General features: G+C 46.4%; 1 protein-coding gene across 1 annotated transcript in view; it reads right to left on the reverse strand.

Moving 5' to 3' along the window:
* LOC120955202 (receptor-type tyrosine-protein phosphatase kappa) overlaps nucleotides 1–23,472 on the reverse strand; it is an 87,716-nt gene extending 64,244 nt beyond the window's left edge. The window contains exons 1-3 of the mRNA XM_040375824.2: nucleotides 23,263–23,472; nucleotides 20,071–20,586; nucleotides 9,004–9,651 (exon numbers count right to left, since the gene is read on the reverse strand). Coding sequence (XP_040231758.1) covers nucleotides 9,004–9,050 — 47 coding nt within the window. The 5' untranslated portion in view covers nucleotides 9,051–9,651; nucleotides 20,071–20,586; nucleotides 23,263–23,472. The remainder of the gene's footprint in view (nucleotides 1–9,003; nucleotides 9,652–20,070; nucleotides 20,587–23,262) is intronic.
* Nucleotides 23,473–26,002: the final 2,530 nt, after the last annotated feature.

The following is a 26,002-nucleotide window of genomic DNA, read 5'->3' on the forward strand; positions in this document are numbered from 1 at the left end:
AAGGTGCCCTTTGATGTGGGCCTTCTTTCTCTTGGTTACTTCCAAAAACGCAACGGAGAATTGTACGACAAGCGACATCTCGCAAATACCGGCATGCAAATTGAACCCCACTCATAACTGTGTGTATGTGTGCGTTTGTCGTCTGGCAGTGTTTTGATTTGCCCGTCTTTCGGCGGGCTTGATCGTGATGCGAGTGTCACTAGTGGCGAGATTGGACAACCCAGTAGGCAACATTCCAAGTACTATCAAAGCCTCGGCAAAAGCAGCTTGCTGTTGTTGTTTGTATTAAACTGAACCATATGTTAGCGCAACATATGACCATGCCTGCTTGCCTGCCTGCCTGCCGTGGTGTGTCCTGTAAGGCAAGGGTCCTTCTCATCGTCTTAAGACCGTCATCATCGGTTGTCGGCTGGCGAGCTCGAGCGTTACCCAGACCCCATCGTCGAATGCTAATGGGAGTTCGCATGCCTGCCCAGCACGCCTTGGGCTTATAACCGCGAGCAAAACCTTAGCACAACAAGCACACACACACAAACAGACCGGCGGCAGTTGCTTCTTGCTCTGCCCTGTTTGCTTATTCGCGTACTTGCACAGCTTTCAACGTACCAAACGTAGCAAATGTTGTGCAATTTGATGCTCTAGCATAGCAAAGCTTTTAGCGACAACACATCTGTGCCAGCCACAAGAGGACGGCGGATATGCGGCACAGTGACAGAAAACAACTGCCGGAAGAGAAATCGTTTGATTGATATTGGGATTTGTTGTTCGCTGAAACAAACTCGGAAAATCTCTTTTAGAGACGCTCCCACCATTCGGTGAATCTGTTTGCACTATAAGGATACGATTTAGCGTGGCTTCTGATAGGAAAATAAATACTCGAAGCCTTAATCTTTGGTAAAGTATGGCTTTTGATATTAGCCCCTTACGTCGGTGTGCATGCAAAACGACAGGGATAACTTCAAAAATATTACTTTCACTTTGGATTGTTTATGCCATCTGCACAGGTGTTTCTGTAGTATCTGCACTTACGAGCGACCGCTTAAATCCAGTTCCGAATGAATTATGCCGCACTGTACCCGTTTACAATACCCAATGGGCATAGCAGCAGCAGCAGCGGCAGAAGCAGCAGAACCAACCGCTGTAGCTAGTACAATGTGTCTGCCTGTGCCGTTGACGACCGACCGGGAGCTTTGCACGGCAATGCACAGTGCGGTCGTAAAGTCTTCGCCTCATGTCCTTCGCCGCAGGCTACCTGGTACAAGACGCAATTTTCCATTATCCGAACGCACTGCACTGTGATCCGGGGGTTCCACGGTGCTGGGCCCTGGTAAAACCGTTAAGACGCTCTGCCACTATCCACAGTTTGCGTGAAGCACTTAAGGTTAGGCACGTGGGACTCGCAGCTGGGACAGGAAGCGGTGAAATTGACGCTACGCGCTCGAGAGTGTTAAGAGGCGGAAGCCAAGGGAAAACATTGTCATATAAAAACAAAGCCATTCGCCAAGGTCGGTGGTTCAAGGCAAGCCGAGTTAAGGTTTAAAAGGAAAACCAAAAGCGGTTCCTCGCTCGGAAAGCTTCGCTTCGAAAAAACAAAGCTTCGCGTACAGTGTGTGTGTTGGAGGAAAATCAAGGCAAACGAGAGTAGAAAAAAGCATCGCTTCACCCAACGGAGCATCAAACTTTTCCAATCTTCAGAAGTGAAAATATTAAATTACGATCGATATGAAATGTTGGTCGCTTTCAGGCCCCAGAATCCGGCCCTTGCTGCACTGCCTGGTTCATCCGTGATCGAACAACGGGACGAAAGTCGTTTAAGATTGTTCCCGAGCTATGAATAATGAAGACGGATAAAGATGATAATTTGAAGCAAACGGTGTGCGCTTGTGTGATGTGAGTGTGTGTGTGTAAGTGTTTGTGTGTAGTCATCAAGGCACTCGTTTGGCTTAGGATATTGATTGTGTCACAATCGAGCGTTCAAAGCGGCAAACGCCATAATATGACATCATCTACTAGCCCGTTGCAGGGGAGTTATGTTTGTCACGCCGACGGCTGTAGAACGTCGATGCTTCCTTTGAATTCAGCCATAACATCTAGTCCCACCCAAGCCCCTCAACTCCCGTGATGATCACGGGGTAGTGGCAGACAGCTTAATTTCGTAATTCCAGGTAACTCTGTCGAGTCAGCGTTGAATTTACGATCGTAACGCTTACCGAGACGCAGTCATCAAAGAGTATGTATGTGTGTATGAACTACAAAAGCCGTTAAAGTATAAACTAGAAAAGCGTAAAGGAGATCTGGCTTACGTGAGAATCGAACCGATGATTTGCTTGTTGTTGCACTACGCGTTGACAATCACACTAAAAAGGCGTCAAACCGTGCAGCCTTTCAATTAGGATATAAGCTAACCTGCTACGGTTTTAACACAAGCAACTCATTAAAGTCTTCATAACAAAGCACTTCTCCTAAATCCATACTTTTAAGAAATATTCGAAGCTTTTTCTCTATCTTTTCCTCTATGAAAAATTAATGAACGTGAATAACGAAACTCTCATGAGGATGAAATGAGCAAGGTGCGTTAGCGAACGCCTCATCGATCAGCTTTATCGCGCTGGATGCAAACAAACCCACACACGCTCATCACTTTTCCCTCGACGGCGTTTGTTGTTCTTGGCGCATATGTTTCATAGTGTATTGAGCAAAAACCAATACACACACTCGCCCCACAACACATATTGCCTAGGCTTCCTCGCGGAGTGCAATGTGTTTTCTTCCTGTGCATTGTTCGTTTTCTTTTTTTTGCATTTCGACCACTTGCCAGTATTTATGTTGGGCAAACTAAGCCCGCCAAAGTTAGCTCTTTTTTCGCGTTCGCTCTCTCTACGCCCTACACATTCATTACTAAATGCCTTTTTTTCTTCTTTGCTGCTTTTTCGATCTCCCCTACCCAAACCGGAACTATCGACTATCAAAGCAGAGCGTTCGTTCATTCGTTCGTTTGGCGTCACCGTCACGGGCAACATGGTGTGGCTGGCAGTGCGAAAGGCGCCGGGAGAAAAATGGACGGCAAAGCAGCAACCAAACCAAGCAGCATGGAGCTGCTGGGCAATGAGCCGACACTATTGGTGGGGAAAAATGGAGGTAGAGGAGAGAAAAAACGGCCAAGAATTTGTTGACGCAACGGACAGGGACAATGATTTTATATCTATACGGTACGCGAAGGGAAACCCCGTAGAGTCTCGATGGTCTCGATAGAAAGTATCTAGTCGAGTGGTGTGGAGCCATTTTCTTCCCGGACGCTTTCGCTTGTTTGAGTTGAAAAATGATACAATAATATTATTACCGTGGAGACTCTCACTCTCTCTCTCTCTGCCCCATTACTGCGTCTCCGTGGTGAGAAGAGGCGTTTCTGGAGCGCCTGTCCCGTGTCCAGGGACAGTCAAGGCTGGAAGGCGTGGCGGCAGCGGAAAATGGCAGTGAATTGCTTGACCCTCGTCGTCCCGGTGTTCCGGCTTTGTGCTGCAAAATATCCGATGAACCGGAAATGGCCCTCGGATGGATGAGCGGACATCGAAAGCATCGAACCATCGATCGAAGGGAAGCAGCCGCACCGAGCCGCGCTGGCTAAGGACCATGGAAGCGGTTCGGTAAAGTGAAAGTTTAGCTTCACGCTGAAGAGCCTTCGATCGAAATCGATATCCGGTGGAGTGAAAATGCTGTGTTCCGCTGCAAATCAGCACTAACTGCTGTTTGCGGGCAGGCAGGCTCATGCCGCATGCCATGCTTGAGATGAAAAAGCGTTGCCACTGTTCGATCTGATTCGAATACCTCCATTTTTGTGTGCATTGGGTCCTAGTTTACGGTTTCTGTTCTCTTTAACTTTCCATTAAACTCTGCGTATGCGAGCCGAAATTTGATCAGCCGGCCAGAGGTGTAGAGGCAAAAAACAAAACTTCCGTTTGATTGTCGGGAACGGCTGAAACACAACGCGAAGAAAAAGCGTCCATCCAATGATGTTTCGTTTCGCTTTCATCGTATCGTAGGGTTTGTTTGATGCTGATTTTCCCTTTTCGTGCTTCGTGCTCTAAAGTAAGGTGAAAATCATTGAACCGTTGCGAGCGTAGCAAAGGCACGGGAAAGAAACGATTAGACGGTCTACTGATAACCGGGAAAGAGAGGGGCAGCAATACATTTAACCATTCGCTTGTGCAACATGAGCTGCTCACACCTAATCGATTCTAATCGGCAGCCCTTAAAAGGTCTTTTTAAGTAGCCCGAACGTATGTCGGAAAGCTAGCAGGGCAAAAAACCTTCAAAAGGGCCCACCAAAACCAGGCATGAATAAATCATTCGTGATTTAAGAAGCCCTTTAAAAAGGGTTCGCTATTTGGTTTTTGGTCACAAAAAGAAACTTTATGTGAAAGCTCTTCAATGTGTTACAGATTGTAAATACAACACTAAACACATAATATTTACAAAAGGCAAGCTGAAACAAGCAAAAAAACACACATGAACCTGTTAAATAAGTCGACGAAATATACACAAAACGTAAAGCACGAGCATAAAAACATCAAAAATATGAAATAGACAGACATTCAGAAAGCAGGAAAGAAAAAAACTTTAAAAACAGATTAAAAACGAGTTAACAGCAAAGGGAGCAAAACAAAATGAACAAAAAATGATATGAAAAAGTAGTAAATTGAATCATTCCTTTACCTTGATCTTTGCCGTCGCTGCTGATTGGATGCCGTCGAGCGGGACATTTTGAAACGCGATGGTTCGTGCGGGGGAGATAAGGTGGAGATGGAGGGCTCGAGCGCGCGCGCTTTTGTCTATGGGTGAGTGTGTAAGACTGTATATGTGTGAGACTCGGTGGTTTCTGTGCAACTCACTACAGTGAACACGCTGGTGAAGTGAAACGTGGGGAAGTCGACTGCACGTGTCTGGCGGGAGAGTGGCCCGTTGGCCACTATTGGAGCTTTTGTGTTAAAGAGTTATCAACTATTTTTTCCCTTTTTTGCTTTTTCACCACTCCGAAGCTTTCCGAACGGACGAAGATTGCAGGGATTGGGATTGGATTATTTCCGTTTTAAATCGTTTCGGTTTTGTTTTCGGTACACTTTATTGTACACTGCCGCCCTTCAACCTACCAGAAGGAAAGGATACGATTGTGTGCTTTCGTGTTATGTGCAATTTCTGTGTGTGTGTGTTTTACCGGTCGACTCTTCGGTGCACCGTATGCCCGATCCACGAGCGACAATTACTTTCACTTTGGATTGTTTATGCCATCTGCACAGGTGTTTCTGTAGTATCTGCACTTACGAGCGACCGCTTAAATCCAGTTCCGAATGAATTATGCCGCACTGTACCCGTTTACAATACCCAATGGGCATAGCAGCAGCAGCAGCGGCAGAAGCAGCAGAACCAACCGCTGTAGCTAGTACAATGTGTCTGCCTGTGCCGTTGACGACCGACCGGGAGCTTTGCACGGCAATGCACAGTGCGGTCGTAAAGTCTTCGCCTCATGTCCTTCGCCGCAGGCTACCTGGTACAAGACGCAATTTTCCATTATCCGAACGCACTGCACTGTGATCCGGGGGTTCCACGGTGCTGGGCCCTGGTAAAACCGTTAAGACGCTCTGCCACTATCCACAGTTTGCGTGAAGCACTTAAGGTTAGGCACGTGGGACTCGCAGCTGGGACAGGAAGCGGTGAAATTGACGCTACGCGCTCGAGAGTGTTAAGAGGCGGAAGCCAAGGGAAAACATTGTCATATAAAAACAAAGCCATTCGCCAAGGTCGGTGGTTCAAGGCAAGCCGAGTTAAGGTTTAAAAGGAAAACCAAAAGCGGTTCCTCGCTCGGAAAGCTTCGCTTCGAAAAAACAAAGCTTCGCGTACAGTGTGTGTGTTGGAGGAAAATCAAGGCAAACGAGAGTAGAAAAAAGCATCGCTTCACCCAACGGAGCATCAAACTTTTCCAATCTTCAGAAGTGAAAATATTAAATTACGATCGATATGAAATGTTGGTCGCTTTCAGGCCCCAGAATCCGGCCCTTGCTGCACTGCCTGGTTCATCCGTGATCGAACAACGGGACGAAAGTCGTTTAAGATTGTTCCCGAGCTATGAATAATGAAGACGGATAAAGATGATAATTTGAAGCAAACGGTGTGCGCTTGTGTGATGTGAGTGTGTGTGTGTAAGTGTTTGTGTGTAGTCATCAAGGCACTCGTTTGGCTTAGGATATTGATTGTGTCACAATCGAGCGTTCAAAGCGGCAAACGCCATAATATGACATCATCTACTAGCCCGTTGCAGGGGAGTTATGTTTGTCACGCCGACGGCTGTAGAACGTCGATGCTTCCTTTGAATTCAGCCATAACATCTAGTCCCACCCAAGCCCCTCAACTCCCGTGATGATCACGGGGTAGTGGCAGACAGCTTAATTTCGTAATTCCAGGTAACTCTGTCGAGTCAGCGTTGAATTTACGATCGTAACGCTTACCGAGACGCAGTCATCAAAGAGTATGTATGTGTGTATGAACTACAAAAGCCGTTAAAGTATAAACTAGAAAAGCGTAAAGGAGATCTGGCTTACGTGAGAATCGAACCGATGATTTGCTTGTTGTTGCACTACGCGTTGACAATCACACTAAAAAGGCGTCAAACCGTGCAGCCTTTCAATTAGGATATAAGCTAACCTGCTACGGTTTTAACACAAGCAACTCATTAAAGTCTTCATAACAAAGCACTTCTCCTAAATCCATACTTTTAAGAAATATTCGAAGCTTTTTCTCTATCTTTTCCTCTATGAAAAATTAATGAACGTGAATAACGAAACTCTCATGAGGATGAAATGAGCAAGGTGCGTTAGCGAACGCCTCATCGATCAGCTTTATCGCGCTGGATGCAAACAAACCCACACACGCTCATCACTTTTCCCTCGACGGCGTTTGTTGTTCTTGGCGCATATGTTTCATAGTGTATTGAGCAAAAACCAATACACACACTCGCCCCACAACACATATTGCCTAGGCTTCCTCGCGGAGTGCAATGTGTTTTCTTCCTGTGCATTGTTCGTTTTCTTTTTTTTGCATTTCGACCACTTGCCAGTATTTATGTTGGGCAAACTAAGCCCGCCAAAGTTAGCTCTTTTTTCGCGTTCGCTCTCTCTACGCCCTACACATTCATTACTAAATGCCTTTTTTTCTTCTTTGCTGCTTTTTCGATCTCCCCTACCCAAACCGGAACTATCGACTATCAAAGCAGAGCGTTCGTTCATTCGTTCGTTTGGCGTCACCGTCACGGGCAACATGGTGTGGCTGGCAGTGCGAAAGGCGCCGGGAGAAAAATGGACGGCAAAGCAGCAACCAAACCAAGCAGCATGGAGCTGCTGGGCAATGAGCCGACACTATTGGTGGGGAAAAATGGAGGTAGAGGAGAGAAAAAACGGCCAAGAATTTGTTGACGCAACGGACAGGGACAATGATTTTATATCTATACGGTACGCGAAGGGAAACCCCGTAGAGTCTCGATGGTCTCGATAGAAAGTATCTAGTCGAGTGGTGTGGAGCCATTTTCTTCCCGGACGCTTTCGCTTGTTTGAGTTGAAAAATGATACAATAATATTATTACCGTGGAGACTCTCACTCTCTCTCTCTCTGCCCCATTACTGCGTCTCCGTGGTGAGAAGAGGCGTTTCTGGAGCGCCTGTCCCGTGTCCAGGGACAGTCAAGGCTGGAAGGCGTGGCGGCAGCGGAAAATGGCAGTGAATTGCTTGACCCTCGTCGTCCCGGTGTTCCGGCTTTGTGCTGCAAAATATCCGATGAACCGGAAATGGCCCTCGGATGGATGAGCGGACATCGAAAGCATCGAACCATCGATCGAAGGGAAGCAGCCGCACCGAGCCGCGCTGGCTAAGGACCATGGAAGCGGTTCGGTAAAGTGAAAGTTTAGCTTCACGCTGAAGAGCCTTCGATCGAAATCGATATCCGGTGGAGTGAAAATGCTGTGTTCCGCTGCAAATCAGCACTAACTGCTGTTTGCGGGCAGGCAGGCTCATGCCGCATGCCATGCTTGAGATGAAAAAGCGTTGCCACTGTTCGATCTGATTCGAATACCTCCATTTTTGTGTGCATTGGGTCCTAGTTTACGGTTTCTGTTCTCTTTAACTTTCCATTAAACTCTGCGTATGCGAGCCGAAATTTGATCAGCCGGCCAGAGGTGTAGAGGCAAAAAACAAAACTTCCGTTTGATTGTCGGGAACGGCTGAAACACAACGCGAAGAAAAAGCGTCCATCCAATGATGTTTCGTTTCGCTTTCATCGTATCGTAGGGTTTGTTTGATGCTGATTTTCCCTTTTCGTGCTTCGTGCTCTAAAGTAAGGTGAAAATCATTGAACCGTTGCGAGCGTAGCAAAGGCACGGGAAAGAAACGATTAGACGGTCTACTGATAACCGGGAAAGAGAGGGGCAGCAATACATTTAACCATTCGCTTGTGCAACATGAGCTGCTCACACCTAATCGATTCTAATCGGCAGCCCTTAAAAGGTCTTTTTAAGTAGCCCGAACGTATGTCGGAAAGCTAGCAGGGCAAAAAACCTTCAAAAGGGCCCACCAAAACCAGGCATGAATAAATCATTCGTGATTTAAGAAGCCCTTTAAAAAGGGTTCGCTATTTGGTTTTTGGTCACAAAAAGAAACTTTATGTGAAAGCTCTTCAATGTGTTACAGATTGTAAATACAACACTAAACACATAATATTTACAAAAGGCAAGCTGAAACAAGCAAAAAAACACACATGAACCTGTTAAATAAGTCGACGAAATATACACAAAACGTAAAGCACGAGCATAAAAACATCAAAAATATGAAATAGACAGACATTCAGAAAGCAGGAAAGAAAAAAACTTTAAAAACAGATTAAAAACGAGTTAACAGCAAAGGGAGCAAAACAAAATGAACAAAAAATGATATGAAAAAGTAGTAAATTGAATCATTCCTTTACCTTGATCTTTGCCGTCGCTGCTGATTGGATGCCGTCGAGCGGGACATTTTGAAACGCGATGGTTCGTGCGGGGGAGATAAGGTGGAGATGGAGGGCTCGAGCGCGCGCGCTTTTGTCTATGGGTGAGTGTGTAAGACTGTATATGTGTGAGACTCGGTGGTTTCTGTGCAACTCACTACAGTGAACACGCTGGTGAAGTGAAACGTGGGGAAGTCGACTGCACGTGTCTGGCGGGAGAGTGGCCCGTTGGCCACTATTGGAGCTTTTGTGTTAAAGAGTTATCAACTATTTTTTCCCTTTTTTGCTTTTTCACCACTCCGAAGCTTTCCGAACGGACGAAGATTGCAGGGATTGGGATTGGATTATTTCCGTTTTAAATCGTTTCGGTTTTGTTTTCGGTACACTTTATTGTACACTGCCGCCCTTCAACCTACCAGAAGGAAAGGATACGATTGTGTGCTTTCGTGTTATGTGCAATTTCTGTGTGTGTGTGTTTTACCGGTCGACTCTTCGGTGCACCGTATGCCCGATCCACGAGCGACAAAGAGGTCAACGAGTCAACGCAACCTCCGCGAATCCGTTTATCGCTTGCACCGTTCGGGCTATAACCTCTCTGGCACTCCTCGGTTTGGCTCGTTTAGCGCGGCGCTAATGGTCGATGCAAAATGGGGGGAACGAGAAAACGGGGAACGAAAAATTAGGACAACCGGTTAATAACTATCGTTACTGGCGCTATTACGACACTGGTCTAGCCTGAACGTCGGCCAAACTGCGGGGCGGAAGTTTTCGTCGCATTCTATCGCTATCTTTGTGCTTCATTTTACACACGACACGGGGCATTTACAGCGTTTTGTTAGCGGCAATAATTAATACATTTCGTATAGAAAGTATTGTTCCTTTTGGAACTCTCTACTTCTATTAAATTGGAATGTTTTAGAAGATATTCCGAGCGAAATTATTCCATTAAAACTGCTTCTCAATTAATGCAACGACGCCCGAGTGTTCCACGCAACGACAGAAGGAATGTGTGACCGGAAACGATCCAACCAAACAAAGGAAAACAAAGAGAAGAGAAAGAGACGAAACACTCGAAATGAGAATGCAAGAGCAAAGGCGGCACAGAAGGAGAAGAAATACGTAAACAGAGGCATCCGGGAAAGGTTTCCCACCAGGGAAAAGTCACAAGAACAATATACAGTTCGATCGTTTGTTTGTTTTGCCAATAAGTGCGCCTCAATATCCAGTCAAATGTGTTGCTTTGCTTATGTATGAATAAATCTATCTCTGTAAGACGGGAGGGACCCTGCTTTGTTCCGTTCTATTTTTCTCTGCTTGTAGTGCTCCTTCATCCTGTTTCCTATTCATCCTCGAATTCTCGAACGTCTATCTTTCCCCGCACACACGCATTACCGCATAAGATCTAATCTGCTTCATTCATACTTGTCTGCTGCTTGTTGTGCCTGCTGTGAAACAACTACAATCGATACTGCGTATTGTACGTACGTCAAGTGAATCATTCCCGCCGAGTAAGGATGGCGAGGGTATCGAGGTGCAGGGATGCTATTTTTACGAAATGGATCGTGAAATTGAGCAAACACAAGTTCTATTGAATTTATTCTTGCTCACTCGGCGCTAGATTGAATGCAAACACATGTGAGCGAGCTGGTAGAGGAGACCTTGCTATGTCTTCCTTAACCCATTGCAAGTACGGGGAGCAAATGTTTTTCACATCATTTATCTCGTCTAATGTAAGGCAGAAGAGGTATATTTGCTTGATGTGTTAAAATGAACGTTGTTGCAGCAAAAACGGGTTTATTTGACTAATATTTTAATGCAATTTAGAAGATCGGTTAAGGTCATCATTCCCACGTAACAAACTATCCGATTTGATGGAAATATGTTTCGCTTAAAACATTCAATTCACTCAACGACTAAGCTTAATCGGATTATTGCCACTCGCTCCACTCGCCCATTTGCGTGTGTGAGTTACATTGAAAGCAGTTAACGAAATGTATCCGATTTCGGTGTAATGGATGGTTTATTTGTTAGCCTTTTTGTTTTCGAGCTTCCAAAGCGCATTCGGACAGGTAATATATCAGCAATGCACCATACCCGATGCACCTTGAGCGCGCCGAACAGTTGCATCCGGTGCGAAATGCCCCTGAACCCTGCGCAATGGGCAATTGAATGTAAGCAATGCTGACACGGGAATGGGAAATGGGAATTAATTTGATCACTATTTTAAATCCATTACTTGTTTGCCTGCACTTAAAAGCGGTGGTGCGTGTTGCCGTTTTCCTGCCCAGCGCATTAAACCATAGGGAGTTGCAGTGGAGTTTTGTGAAAATGACAGTTTACAATCGCGTTAGCGCGCATAAATTGCAAACAGCTCTCATCTCGTAAGTTTGGGGGGGGAGGGAAGGGGGGGGGGGGGTTCAAGTACAAACCGTTAGGTTAATCTGTCCCAGTGGTGTAGACTTATTTTGTGCAGCGGCGGGCAAAACTTTCCATATGAGCTTTCGATGATGGAGAAAAGGAGGAAGGAGAAGCAAATGTTGCCTCGAGGAGTTGCCAAACAAAAGTTGGCTTTATGAAAATGTAATAAAAATATCTCAAACTCAGCCTTTTCAAGCTTCAAACTTTTCACTTGCTGGGACGGGTGTTTGTAGGTGTGTGCGACTTCGGGAAAAAATCGGGCTTTTAAAGCTAAAGTTCGTCGCTTTAAGATTGAAAAAAAAAACACTGCTTTGACTGCTATAAATCAAACACTTAGCTTCCAATAAGCACTGGTGGTAAATCGTTAAATTAGCTAGACAAAGAACCCCTCATTACGGTTCAAAAGACATGCCCCACCACCCAGTCGAACCAATCCACCCCATTCGCAGATACCCATGTACAGTAAATCATTAAAATGAGTCCCACGCTTGGCCGTCGAAACAAGGCCGTTGCTAATTTGTCTACATTTCTCCAAAATAACGAAAAAAAAACTCACGCCCCATAAATATCCTATCGCCCTATTCTCGCCAACCGTTCTCCTTTTCTCGGCTACACCACGTCTCACCAAAACTAAACGAAGCGAACGTGTGTATTTCGTGATTTTCTTTCGTACTTTCCAGCTGCAGCAGCAGCAAACATTGGCCGGCTGCAAATTTATGGCAAAGGTGGCTTGTGCGGCATACACACACAACGGCGCAACTATTCGCAACTCCCTTTAAAAGGTCCCCGGAGGGTTTGGCTTCGAGGGAAGATTGTTACTGTCGGCGAAAGAGATATATTGCCACGTTGGAGGGTGGCTGGTAGCATCGGAGTGAATCGTTTTGCCGCGAAACAGGCACCAGATTGATTTTTCGTGTGAACACTCGCGCCGGGTTTAGAGAGGTGTGTGTGCTGATGTTTAACATTTTATGCTCTTGCTGTGAACTTAAAACACAACAGTATAATGGCATATTCTTTCATCAAAACTGTCTCCTGCATCGATGGAAGTGAAATAGAAGACGACATGACAATTTCAAACCCCATGCTCTACATTACTTTGTGCCACGTTTCACAAAAGCTCCCAAAAACAGCCAACCCACACTGATTACGGTGAGAAAATGGTGGTACACAACATAGTTAAGGTGCGGTGCTCATAATTTATCCAAAAAACCGGGCGACCCAGAAGCATCGCAGCAAAACTCACGCTGCGATAGAAACAACAATTTACCCACCGCTACACCCCTTCAAGCTGGTAAGACCATGGATGTGTGTGTGTCGCTTTTCCGTGTCCAAGCACCGACTTTTGAAACTCTGGGTGGGTGGGTGGATCCCCTGCCAGAGAGTCCTTTTTCACACCTCCACGGGCACTCATCCTTCCGCCGAACCGACAACGGCGCTGGTGAAGCGGAAGGAAGTCAAAGTCGATGGTAGCGCTTGTGGAAGAGCTTGTAGCCTGCGGGGCGAAGGAGGATGCGAGGACCACGGGGGGCTCGATGTACGAAAACAACCTGAAGCAACGATGGGACACTATGTGCAAACACACAGACACAAACCCACCTTTCGAGGACTTTCGGACCGGTGGAGAAGTGTGAACATTTACAGGTGAGAAAACTGTCCCACCCAAACTGTGCTGCTGGTGGGACGGAATAGACATTAAGCAGGAGCTGCACCAGTGGGAGGTCTGTGTCCGGGGGGGTAGGGCCCATTTCAAGTAGTTTCAGGTGACAGTGCTCCGTCATGGTACACCCATTGTGCAGCATTACTGCCCAGCGCATGCAAGACACCGTTCCTTAGCGCACGTACAGCACACAACAAAGGATGTGTTTTGTTTTCTCTCTCGAAACGGTGTGCGTCAGAAGCGAAAGACGCATCATCTTGCGTTGCTGCTAGGAACATATTACACCGGGAGGTCACGGTCAATGGCATTAGAAAAGGGGCTCCTTCCCTTGACGATCTTCATCAGTGAGCTAACTCTTTAAGCATTTGCGCTGCTGCGCTATTTATTTTGCTTCGCGTTTAATTACTTGCAAGATGTAAAAGCCGATCGGTCTTGGGCAATTTTTACACCAAAACAAAGCGTCGTTCCGCCCAAACGCATTCGCGGTTTTATTTGCTTACGAGGCAAAATAATCAAACCCAGACGCCCGTAGCCTACCCTCTTTGGGGCGGAGAGAAGAGGTTTTTTTGCAGGTGCCTTGGGTCTGCTGTCTGGTCTTTTTGACCAAGACAAACCGCCCCGTGACTATTCTTAGAACGTTCAACCAGTGGGGCGGACGGGAACAGCAGCGACGAGGAAGGGGGGAGGGGGGGACTATGTTTCCACATCAATCCGTCGACACCCTCGGTCCTCGGAAACCGTGCAACGCAACGCAACGCGACAACAATCCATCCTTCAACCCAGATGCACAAACACGGCACCGACGCGGTGACGGATGATGCAAAAACGGAGAGATTTTGTCTTAAAACAACAATAATAATAATAATAATAATAATAATAATAATAATAATAATGAAAGCGTATGTAGCTCTCTCTCTCTCTCTTTCTCCCTGGTGGATTGGTGGAAAACATTGTTTAACGACTGACGGTGTAGTCGTACGAGTTGGCAAACGGTGCGCCATGTACCGCAAGCGGCCACCTGCATAAAAACCACGCTGACCTCCACACTACGATCGCACGGGCAAAAATCGCATCGCTTGCAACAAGAACGGAACACCTTCTCCCGCAGCAGCAGCAGCAGCAGGAGTGGAAGATGTCGCAACGGTGGGGGGGGGGGGGGGGGTTTGTAGCAGCAGCATCCGGTCCAACAAGCAGCAGCCGGCAGGGTGAATAATTCGTGGGATTAGCAAGTTTAAAAATAGTTTCGACAACAAATCCTTGTGCCACGCAAGTAACTATGGCCGGCGTACCGTGCATGTGAGGAAGCTGTACTAGAGGGAGCAGTGCAGGATGTGACCCCGACTCGGGGAAAGACCTTCCGCCAGTCCATACGGCGAGTTCAAGTGCCGCCCGGTTGGCCCTGTTTCGCTTCAAATGAGTTGAGTTGTTATCTCGCGAGCAAGGGAGGGTTTTAATTCGTCCAATTAACTTCTCGTGATGATTAAGAATTAATTTCAAATAAAATATCACATTGATTGCATAGTATTTGTTATCAACTCAATTTAAAAGTACAACATTAAACAGGAGCCATCCGAAACCTCGCCACAAACCGTATTTGTTTTCCAACTCAAACAAATGCCATTACAAATACAATCGGCACAGTGCTTTGGAAGCGTTCGTGCACAGGCAAAACACAAATTTATAATGCTGATTGGGCCACCTGATATACACATTTACAGACGTGCCGATTCAACACACACACACCTTCCGCCCTGATTCCCCTCTGAATATTGGCAAAAGAACACACCTTGGCTTGAACCAAACCATTCGGCTTGAATGGGCGAGTTTTGGCAGAACCATATCGGGAGGCGAACCATTTTCCGCGTGTGTGTGTGTGTGTGTGTGTGTGTCAGCAACAATTGCTCCCGGGCAGATGAATGAATCGGCGGGCGTGTGGTGATGGTGGCGTTATGAATAGGCCGACATTTTGTGCAAAAGCCCCGCGCACGGCACAGTAGAATACAACCACCTGTTGAGCTTTGCTCGGGTCATGCACACCCGAAAGGAGGAGGGGTAAGGGTGATGGAAATGGAAAAGCCTTAATCCTTGCTCTACTCCCTTTTACCAACACACACACACACATGTATACACAGTGTGCATGTAGATTGAGAAGATGACAAAGTTTTCCATTTGACTTTTGAGCCCAACACCAAAACCAAAATCCATTGAAGCGGCAGCGTACGTATAATGATTAAAAGCGGATTAATGACTAAATCGGTCTTTAATAGGTCTTTGCTGTATGAGATGGCCCTTTTTGTGTGTGCTTCAACTTATCCTACGATTACACTACTAATTGGATAGAGAACGAGCAGGTTTAATGTAGTTAAAATTTACTCGCCGGTTGAGAAAAGATCACACACTCATTCACTTCAATCACAAAAGAACAAGCTGACGAGTGACGAGCGACATTATTTTGAAAGGAAAAGAGGGAAAACAAACCAAGAAGCCGAGTTTAAAAATAACAACTCGAAATAAATCTTTGCAAAATTGCCCGCCTATTGTTGAGCCAGCCAGCCCAGTGCCCAGTGGGCCGGTTTGCCTGCGTGTTGCTACTGGTAGTAGTTAATGTACCAGCTCTAGATGGTGAGACGGGCAGGAAAGGATTGTTGCTGTTTTAAATCTCCCCTCCCCTGCTGCTCAAATTGCTCTGATGATATTTGACAAAAATATCGAACAGCGTGCGCTGATGGGACACGGGGGAGATTTTGCAAGGCTTTCCGTTTGCCAACGATTTAACTGCGCTGCGTTTCGCCGTTGAGAGAAATCAGTGAAAACGGATTTGCCGAACGAGAACGCACGTCGCCCAAAACGGGGGCCAGGGGCAGGTGGGAATAAAAACACACAATAAACAATTACGCTACAGGAAGCAGCAGGGGTACAGGAGGGAATGTCGCTTGTCTTCTTCGGTCTATGATAAAAAAGTACTGTAAAGAAGGGAGATGCCTTCATGGCGATTTTATTTTCATCGTCGCCATTTTCGAGAGCTTAAAGGTGACATTCTTATGCAGCCGGGGAGCAGATGGATGGTAAGATAAGATGCGGACAAGTTATTGTGACGTGGAACAAAGAATCAAGCGACACAGCCACACAAGACGATGAACTGTTTACGTTGAAAGAGCTACACAGTAGAGTTCAATGGACAGGCGTTGATTGAAAGGAGAAATTAATGGGTAAAGGTGAATGTTATTGATTGCTTTAGCTGCCATTTTATAACCTTTTAGTAAAAAGCTTTTGGGAATGGTGGCTCTTCTCACTCTCTTATTCAGCAAACAAATCACAACCCAACGCCCTAACATGTGTACCAATTGTGTCACTGATTTTAATTGGCCCCACAACAACCGCACCGACATATCTCACAACAATATTGCCCCGAAAACCGTCACAACCATTTCGTTCACTTTTGACCAAAATTTGAATTGCTTTGGGATGCACAATACTACAACAAAAAGTAGTAACCCCTATGCAACTCCCCCATTGCCGTACAACAATTGCTTCCTGAATAAGCTAATCAGATCCTGACATTGATCAAATTTGTCATGTCACGTTTTGCCGCACGCTTGCCATGTCCGCTTGCGCTTCTATTCCACCAGCACGCCATCACACCGATGACCGATTGGAAAATCAAATTCCAACCAACCGGCTGTCCAAACGGCTGCGCCCCGTAGGGACGTACGAAACTGTGCCGTAGCTGCTGTGCTGTAAAATATGCATGTGCGCTTTGAGCGTGCTAGGTCAGGGTACAAACGTGTGCGCGACACGCAACTGGGTTGTGTGTTTTTTGTGGTGTTGTTGCTATCGCTCAAACCTCAACACACGACAGCACCACCTCAAATCATTACTCGCCATGTTGTTTAGTTAGGAGGAAAATAATAGCGTAGCAGGTGGGAAAAAAGAGAAAGCATCACGGGTGTCTGTGTGTAGAATATCTAGCATCAAACGTTTCTTTTTCCTGTTTCATTTCTCTCCGTTTGAATCAACAAGCAGCAAGCAAGAGAGAAGGAGTGAGTAGGAAAGATAAGCAGAAGCGCAAGAAATAAAAGGGAAGGCAACATTTAGCGGGTCTAAGAATGCGGAAAATCAGGGGAAAAAGATTATGTGACAAGTGACAGCCATCAGCGAATCCGGGGAACGATTTGATTAGCACAACTGCCACTGCGTGCTGTAGTGTGTGTGTGTGTGCTGAAGCGCAGAGGAAAGGGTGCTCAAAACGAGGCAAAACGTGTAGTTGAAAATAGAACAATCAAGCAGCATAATGACCCGTATGGCGATTGTGAGCGTTTGCGCGCACAAATTGTATCATCGCACGTGGAAAAACAGTTTCAATTTGTTTTACAATTTGACTAGAATTTTGAGTCAAAAAGCAAGTAAGTTGAAATAAATAAACAATACAGAAAGCGTTTATTTGTGTGCAGGGAATAAACAAATTTCCCAAACACTGCTCCCAGCATGCCGATGGAGACGCCTGGTGGATGACACGCAGCACGCGCAACCATCATACGCGCAAGGGCGAAATGTGCAATATCCACTCCGCAAAGCAAATAAACTGCACAAAAGCGGCTTCTGACATTTTGTGAAAGATCAAGCTCAGCATTTGGTGGATTGAAAGCAACACACGCACTCACACATACATGATAGTGGCAAAGAAAAGTAAACAGCAAAAAAGATCGGAAAAATAAAATGCTATCAAGCGTGGAGAATAAATTGAATTTTATGCTTATGTAAATATGTGAACACATCGGAATTATGGGCATGGAAAGATCGAGCCATCCATTGACGATGAAAATGAGTGGTTCCAAAAATAAATCTATTCCAAAAACGGCTCTCTAAGGTACGAAGTCAATGTGTTATTTCTATTTACGAAAGGCATGCAAATATTATGCTAATTTTACTTTGCCATTTGCGTTTTTTTCTCATTTTTAAACAGCAAGTCACGAGCTTTGCAACGTTAAGTCAGCACCGAAAAATCTTGCCGATTTAGAACAACGGCAAGTGGAAAGACAATTCTCCCTATCCATTGTCCTCCAATTGCAGTTATTTGCACACATTTTTCACTGCAAACAATTTTTGCAACAGAATTTATTCGTTTCCCCCATTTCCAGGAACAGACACAATCTACATTCATAACACCACGCGGTTCGGCGATTTCTTCTCTGCCCAGTAGTACTACCCTGCCCCGTCCGTTGCGTCATTCCGGAAGGAATGTCGACTCGCCGCCGCCGCCGTGCTACGAAAACGCACCGAAATGGAAGATTTATGGTCGTTCGTCGAAATTGAGCGATTCAAGATGCCATCTTCGCTGCCGAATTTGGCTACCCAAATTGGCCAGCACCGCCAGAACGAACCTTCGTGTGAGCATGAGTGAGATAGAAAGAGAGTGAGAGGCTGGAAAACGGATTTTTCCATGTATCGAAACACACTCATAGGTCCCTAAACAACTTTACCCCCCCTCACCAATCGCTTCTCTAAACAAAACGACGTGAAGTGGAAAATCGAAACCAGTTTTCCATGACTCAATCGGGTGGCCTTCACACGATCCTGGGGGGCCGACCGGGCGGCCATTAGCTGGCGGCGGGACGGGCGGGTCTCTGTGTATTGCTTAACCCTCGCGCCCACGACGAGTTCATTGAACGCGACCAAGCTACCGGCCACCGGGTGTGTGGGGCGAGAGCGCGGATCGACAAAATTGATCGATTTCGTATTATGCTCTTTTACGACACATGTAAGCGGAAACATTTGCATGTGAATATATCGAACCCGTTGGGGTTGGGTTCACCGTTCATTCGCCGTTGGCTCGCTTTTTTTGTTTGTTCCGTTCGGCCGTCCTCTTGCCGTATCGATGGGAAAGGACAGCCACATATAGCGGACAGGATCCGGAGGCTCAACCAACCTCAACACGGTGGTGCTCACGGATGAAACACGAACGTACAAGCAGAGCGCATTGTTTTGGGGTAGGATTATGTGGTCGCTGCTTTGGACGGAGGTCGCCATCGTTTCGCCCCAAGGCGCGGCAGCGCTGTGTGTGTGTGTGATAAAGTTTCCCGAAAAAGCTTTCATCCGATCAAGGCCGCGATGGGAACACATTATCATTCGATTAGCTGTCAGAACATTTGTCAGGATTTACTCCACGGGTAGCATCATCGTTGGGGCTCCCGGTAGGCACGAGATGTATTATGGTAATGTAGATGGAACAAAAGGTCGCTCTTTTAGGATAAAGTGTACTGCAGATAGTGCTGATACAGGCTTAACCTGGGGGAAATCCTATGTATGGTTTTTTTCATAGGATATTTCCCTGCGTTTGAACCTCTAGTATACTTTATAACCTCTAATAGACTATTTTTCTCTTGACAGTGGTCTCAAACTCTTAACTAAAATATTTAAATTTGAACTAAAAGATATGAAAATGAAACTGACACAAGCTAAGCTTCTGGAAGGAGTAAACTATAACGAAAGCACCTCCAAACCTAACACTTACACCCAGCATGGGAACAATATGGAACCAGTAAAGCAACAGACAATAACAACAAGAGGGAAAGCACTTTCGGGCACAACAAGAAACAAACGAACGAGACCGTAACATGTGTTGCAAACATTGGGTAACTCGGAATGCACAGGTTCGTATTTCCATTCAAGAGTGGAAAAAGGTGGCCATTTTCTTGAACACATCATAATGTGAACGTTCTTGAAGTAGCAGAATGGAAGTAATGAAACAATCGAAAAGGCTACAAGTAGAACATGACAAAACGGTAAAGGAGATCAATCAATTAAAACAAGAAAGAAATAAAGAAAAGAAACGAAAGAACAATAACGATCACGAACGACAAGAAAGCAATTCAAAAAAGGGGGAGGAGGAAAAAAGAAACAACAACAGTAAACAAAAGCACAAGGTGACGAAAGGAGGTGAAATGCTTTCACAACACAATATTGGTTTTGCATACATTTTGCTCGGCCGTTGATCGACGCTCAGTCACGTCGCCTAGAGTGTGGTGATGAAATGAAGGGTGGTCCTCCCCGTTTTCTGTGGACTGCTTTCTAACACAACTGGTTGCACTCTATTTTCGAATCTATTTCACTTCCGACGCTGAGATGCAAACTAAAATGCCCATTCCCCTTTACGGAGAGCACTAGCACGCACTTGCACGCACAAACACAAACACACTTCGCTGCACACCTGCTGGTGGGACACTTCTAAGCACGGGTTTGAAGACAAATAAACCCCCAGAAACTAATTTAACTACACTCAGCTTGGGGAGCGAGCGTGAGTGCTAAAGGCAAACACAAGACACGTACCACCGCGCGGGGAAAAAACAGCTTCACTAAACGTTGCACTCACGCACAGTAGTATTCTTGTGTTAAATATATATAAAACACTTGCTTTCTTTTCTATATCACCTTCTTTAGTATTGTATTCTTTTGTTTCCACTGTCACCTCACTGCACTGACGGTTGTTTGGCCTGCGTTAGATAAAATTCCGATTAAACACCTGTGACGCCCCTGTTAGGTCGACAAATGAGGGGGACACTTTTCCCTTTTTGCCGCAAGCGCCACCAACTAATTTTTCATTCAGCGAATGTACTGACCACGCGACTCACCCGCTTCGAATAGTGAACTTTACACACCACCAGCCAGCAGCAAAACCCTACTACTGCTCGAATGGGAGCTGATGTTACACACCGAAACCTTTGCCGACACTCTCCGGAGAACGATGCGGAGCGCGCGAAGATCACTTCGCTCTTGGCGTACGATCGTTCTCTTCTCTGAATTTTGATACGTCCCAGCTCTCTTGGAAACGTTTTCCACCTTTCGTTGAGTGCCTTTCCCTGTTCTACGTATTCTTGATTATTTATCATACAAAAGTACAAAACCATACGACAGCTCTCGATCTAATACTCATGCACAATTCTAGGGAAAATAACATTAATTACCCTTCACGCGATCGTTCGTAGCGACGATTTCTCCAACCATGTCTCTCTCTTTCTAGAGAGCAAACGAGAGGTGGTCGCACAAACAAGAAAAGCAAAACTACCGAAAGAGCAAACACAGAGTTTGCTCTTGGTGGTAAAAAAGGAAAAATGAGCATACACGAACGAACCGCACGCCATCGTGGAGGGCTGAGGATGAACGGATCGCGAAAATATTTTTTCCCGGGGATTTCCCACCAACACGAAGCGGAAGATGAAGACGAGAAGAAGAAAAAAGCAGGGAGGAAGAGATGGTGGGTAGAAGAAGAGGGGCTTAGCAAAAAATCCGTGAACTGAAAGGGGGAGGGAACACAGCCATGCCAAGGGAAGTGGGACACAGGGGGTAAAAACAAATATTTTCACTTTCGATTGCAATCGCCATCGTCAGCGAACATCGTCGTTGTCGTCGTCGTCGTTCTGGTTTTCATTCGATCAAAGTTTGCTTCCGATGGTTTTGAGGGGGGGGGGGAGGACTGTGCGGAAGTATTAGAACGGGGTGGCATGCGGGGTATTAGTGTGTATGTTATGAAAATTCAGAAAAGACAAGGCAGAGAAAGATGGCAATGCCTAGGGTTACGCACATTTGGCGCCAAAGAGATGATGCTATCAAGTGGACGTTTTTTCAAGTGATAGTAAATATAGTAAGAGAAAATTGTTTGTAACATGTTTCAAGAGGTATTTGCTCAAACATTGTTCAGCATTGAACAATTCATGTCGACAGTAAGTTAAAGTGTTCAGCGCAAATATTGAACTCATCCAACGGGAAGTTATTGGCTTTATAAAACTCCCAATAAATAAAAGCGACTAATGGGGCAAACAAGATCTGTGCCTTTAGATGTATCTGGCACTTCGGATCAGCATTCGCAGCAGCGCGGCAGAACGGTTAGGCAAAATGGTCGGGACAGGGCACGCTTGAAAAGGCCGAATGGTATTTATAGAAATGCGCGTCTACGGTTTGCTCATTCTCTGTGTGTTTCCCCCCCCCCCCCCCCCCGCATTCAAACCGGGCCACAACACCAGCTACTCGTACTCGGTGTGTACTACGAACGAAATACACGCACACACACACACACACACCCGTAAAGGAGATCTTCCTCATGCACCACACTGTACGATCGGTTACGAACGAACGAATACTCGATCGATTGTTTGCGAACTGTTCACTAATAAAGTCCATCTGTGTGTATCTCACTAACATTTGGGAACTGTGAGCTGTCAGTTTTGACATTTCTACTAAACTACTACAATTACAACAACATTCGAATGGGGAGGGGATGGTTACTAATCCTCGTCTTGCACAAAGATACCCCCCCTGTTGTCGCGCACGGATACACTCACACACATGCACTAGCACAGTATTTGACAGTTTACCGGGTAGTGTGCTTTTTTCCACCGTGGCTTTCACGCAAACACTTGCTTAAATCGTGTCACCATCTTTTTCACCCCCTTCCGCTCCCAAAACGGGAACGAAGATGAATGAAAGATGTTTTCCAAAGTGTTTCTAACAGGCACGGACACCTACACACACACACACACGCGCACACGTGCTATGGTACATATTAATACACCCATTTGGCCCTCGTATTGTATGTTAGCGCACTGCTCAACGCGCCCGACACACGCATTCAAGGGAGAGGAAGAAAAAAACCCCTCTTTGCAGGCAGCATTCTACCGCAAGGAATGTGCTCTTGCCAACTGCGGAACGAATGAGGTGCCGCCACATGGTGCCGCCACATAACAGAACGAGTCAAACGTGTCAACACACGCAAGCAGGTTGGTAGAGCCTGGGGAAGAATACAACCAGAACAGAAGCAGAAGAGCAGCTCGACGGGAGGCAGCAATTCGAGAGCAAATTCCTGTGTGACCTGGTACTTCTTCTCATTTTTGCATTTAAAAAATTACTTTCAATCTAGTACGTAAGGCGTCTCTCGATGATGTGTGCAGGAAACAACACCTACTAGACCCTTGTTGGCAAGCCGGGATCCTTGAGCCGTAAATATCGGAGAGTCCGTGGTCAGGTACACTGGCTGATTCTGTTACCGCACACACACACACACACACACATACACGCACGCATACAGTACGCAGATGGATTCTACGCTGCTCTAATCACTCTCGGTTGGTAGAAGAAAAGCATCCCATAGACAGCCACAACACTTCTTCGTTCACCTTCGTTCTTCTGACTCTGCCGAGGCAACGTCTGCTTTGGAGGAAAGGTGCCTCGCTTTGCTGTGTAAGTACACTCCGTTTCCTTGCTGCTGTTGCTGCTGCTGCTGGATGACAATTGCAAGTGGCTAACGCTCCTTGTTCCGAGTGCCGGGAATGGCGTAACGCGACACTGCGATGCACGTCCGACGCATTGAAACACTCACGATCTACTGAGTGAGCGTGTGCGGAGTGCGTGGAAAAAGATTCCGAAACCATCACCAGAAAACGCGACGGGAAAATCTTCCGTCCAACAAACACCACTACTATTACTACTACTACTACTACCAGCATCAGAGCATGCTGCTGCTCCACTCTCTCTCTCTCACGCTCTCTTTCTCAGTACAGAGCACAACCGTCTCGATCGGTCGGTTTTTGTGTGAGAGATGCTGCTCACACCGTGCGAAGGACATCCACGCGCTCTCAAAACACACACAGCTGGCTCAGCCTGGTGCTCACTACAACAACAACAACAAAAACCCCGTTGGATGAGAATCCTTTTCCTCGTGTTCCGTATTTCGTGCCTGTGGAACGTCCGAGAAATGATTATGAATGTGCGCCCGCGAGGGTGGCAATAAATGGGACGGGTGAGACGAACGGGGAGGACACAAAAAAAAAATCGGCGACACCAGTCGTGGGTTTCTGTCTGGGAGTGTATATGTGTTCGGTGGACCGGAGGCGACACGTGGACGCCAGTCGCGAAACAGTCCGTCGCGAAGAGCAGTTAGAAGCGGGTTGGGGATGGTGAGGGTGCTGGCGCATGAATTTGGGACAGGAAGCGCTTCCTTCTTTTTGTTATGTCGCTATCGGAGTGGTGTTCGGTATGCACATGATCTAGGTCAAAGTTTGAACTATTTCGTGCAACAAAAGCTATACTTTGTGGGTCATTGACAGTATCAATTGTAAAGTCCGGGATGGAGTTACTCAAATTACTCCCAAATGCAATTTGTTACAATTTTTGTCCATTGAGATGCTTATGATGGTAATCTGCGTCACGGAGCAAGACACCATTCACCGTCAGAGCGTTCTCAAATTTCCTACACCCCTCCCACCATAGCTCAAACTCTGCTCACGCGAAACCATGACCTCCGGGAAATTGTTCGAGAAGTAAAATAAATAACATACATACGTAATTGTGGTACGCCTTTCAGCTGATTTCCACCGTAAACGCACGCGAGCGGCATCGGGACCACCAATACAGCCACACTGTAAAAGAGAGCTTTGCACGCATCGGTTTCTTCCGGAAAGGATTTACCCATACAACGACGAGGAATTAGATTGCTTCATCAACATGCAGAAGAGACAGAAAAAACACATTAAAAAGCCATAAAATAAAATACACATAAAACAATAATCTGCTTGATTTCGGGAGGAAAGAAAAAAATCTTCATTTCCCCCTCGCTTTCTATCTCTGCTTCGAAACCAAAACAAACTCTATGTTGGTTTATGTTTTGGACAATGCCACATCGAAACCGAGCAAAGGAGGAGACCTTTTCCCCCATAACACGCACTCCCAAACCTTGCCCTACGCGTCGGTATTTATTATTAACCACCTGTTTGTCACTCGTTAGAGGCCACCCATAACCGTCGTCGTCGTCGTCATCTTTACGCTGCTCACACAAACAACCAACCAGTCTCCAATGCCGGAAAGTTGGCGAGAAAAGCTCATACACAAAAAAGCCAAGCATAAAAGAACCTAATTCCACATGTCGGTGTGTGTGCGTCGTGAGCTCCAAGAAAGAAAGTGTGTGCGAGAAAAGAGAGCAAGAGAGCAATGCCACAAGATAATTGCAGAAAATGAGTGCCACATCCTCGACAGTGTGAGAAAATGAGTGACTCTCTCTCTCACCGAACGCTCGATGGGGCCAATAAACGCGAGAGACAAAGAGAGAGAGCATATGTTTATGTCTTTTGTTACGCTTCCGAACCGATCATGCTGTCCACCAACCCAACCCCTCCCCGCGCCGAGAGTTCAGTTTCAACTGGGTGTGGGCGTTGTTTTCCACCAGGGCGAATTCGGGCAGAGCAGAGCGACCGCAGAGCGGTGTCCGTTAACCCCTGTGTTGCGCACCGAGTTTCACCGAGGCGGCATTTCTGCTTTACATCTGCTGCGATGGGCGGGATGTGTGGCACTGTGTTCACGAAACTTCCACACCAAGCGACCAAGCCGCGGCGACAGCGGGAAGAGTACGCGTGCCCGGTTCATCTTTATTTCCACTTGTTCCAGTGTTGTTCAAGTGGGACTCCGCCGCCTGTAAATGAGAGAAAAGCCGATGCTGGGGCTTTTGTGTAATGAGAATATGCAAATAAACTGCTGGCGGTTCGAGCTCGCAGGCGATGATCACCACTCCGATTACAGACGGGCGGCAGTGGATGGTGTCTTTTTCCAGCGGAAATCAAACTCTTAAACTCTGAGCGCTCGGTTTCCTTCACGTGCAGCTCGGTTTTAGCGGCAAAAGCATTACGTAAGCGACCGCAGCGACCGGGAATGGAAATGGCTTTGTAAAAGGGAAATCGTACTCATCATTCCTTGTCCCACACACTTCACACCACCTTTGCAGCATGTGAGCGGTTACGGCACACTTATCGGCACGAATTCATCGCACCAGCACCGTGCCGCACAAACCGAACCACACATGGACTCGCACACATTGGAGATGGAAAGTTTTGGATGGTAGCGACTGTTCGCCCCTGCGCTTCATGC

This window comes from Anopheles coluzzii, chromosome 3 (assembly GCF_943734685.1).
Source record: "Anopheles coluzzii chromosome 3, AcolN3, whole genome shotgun sequence".
NCBI lineage: Eukaryota > Metazoa > Arthropoda > Insecta > Diptera > Culicidae > Anopheles > Anopheles coluzzii.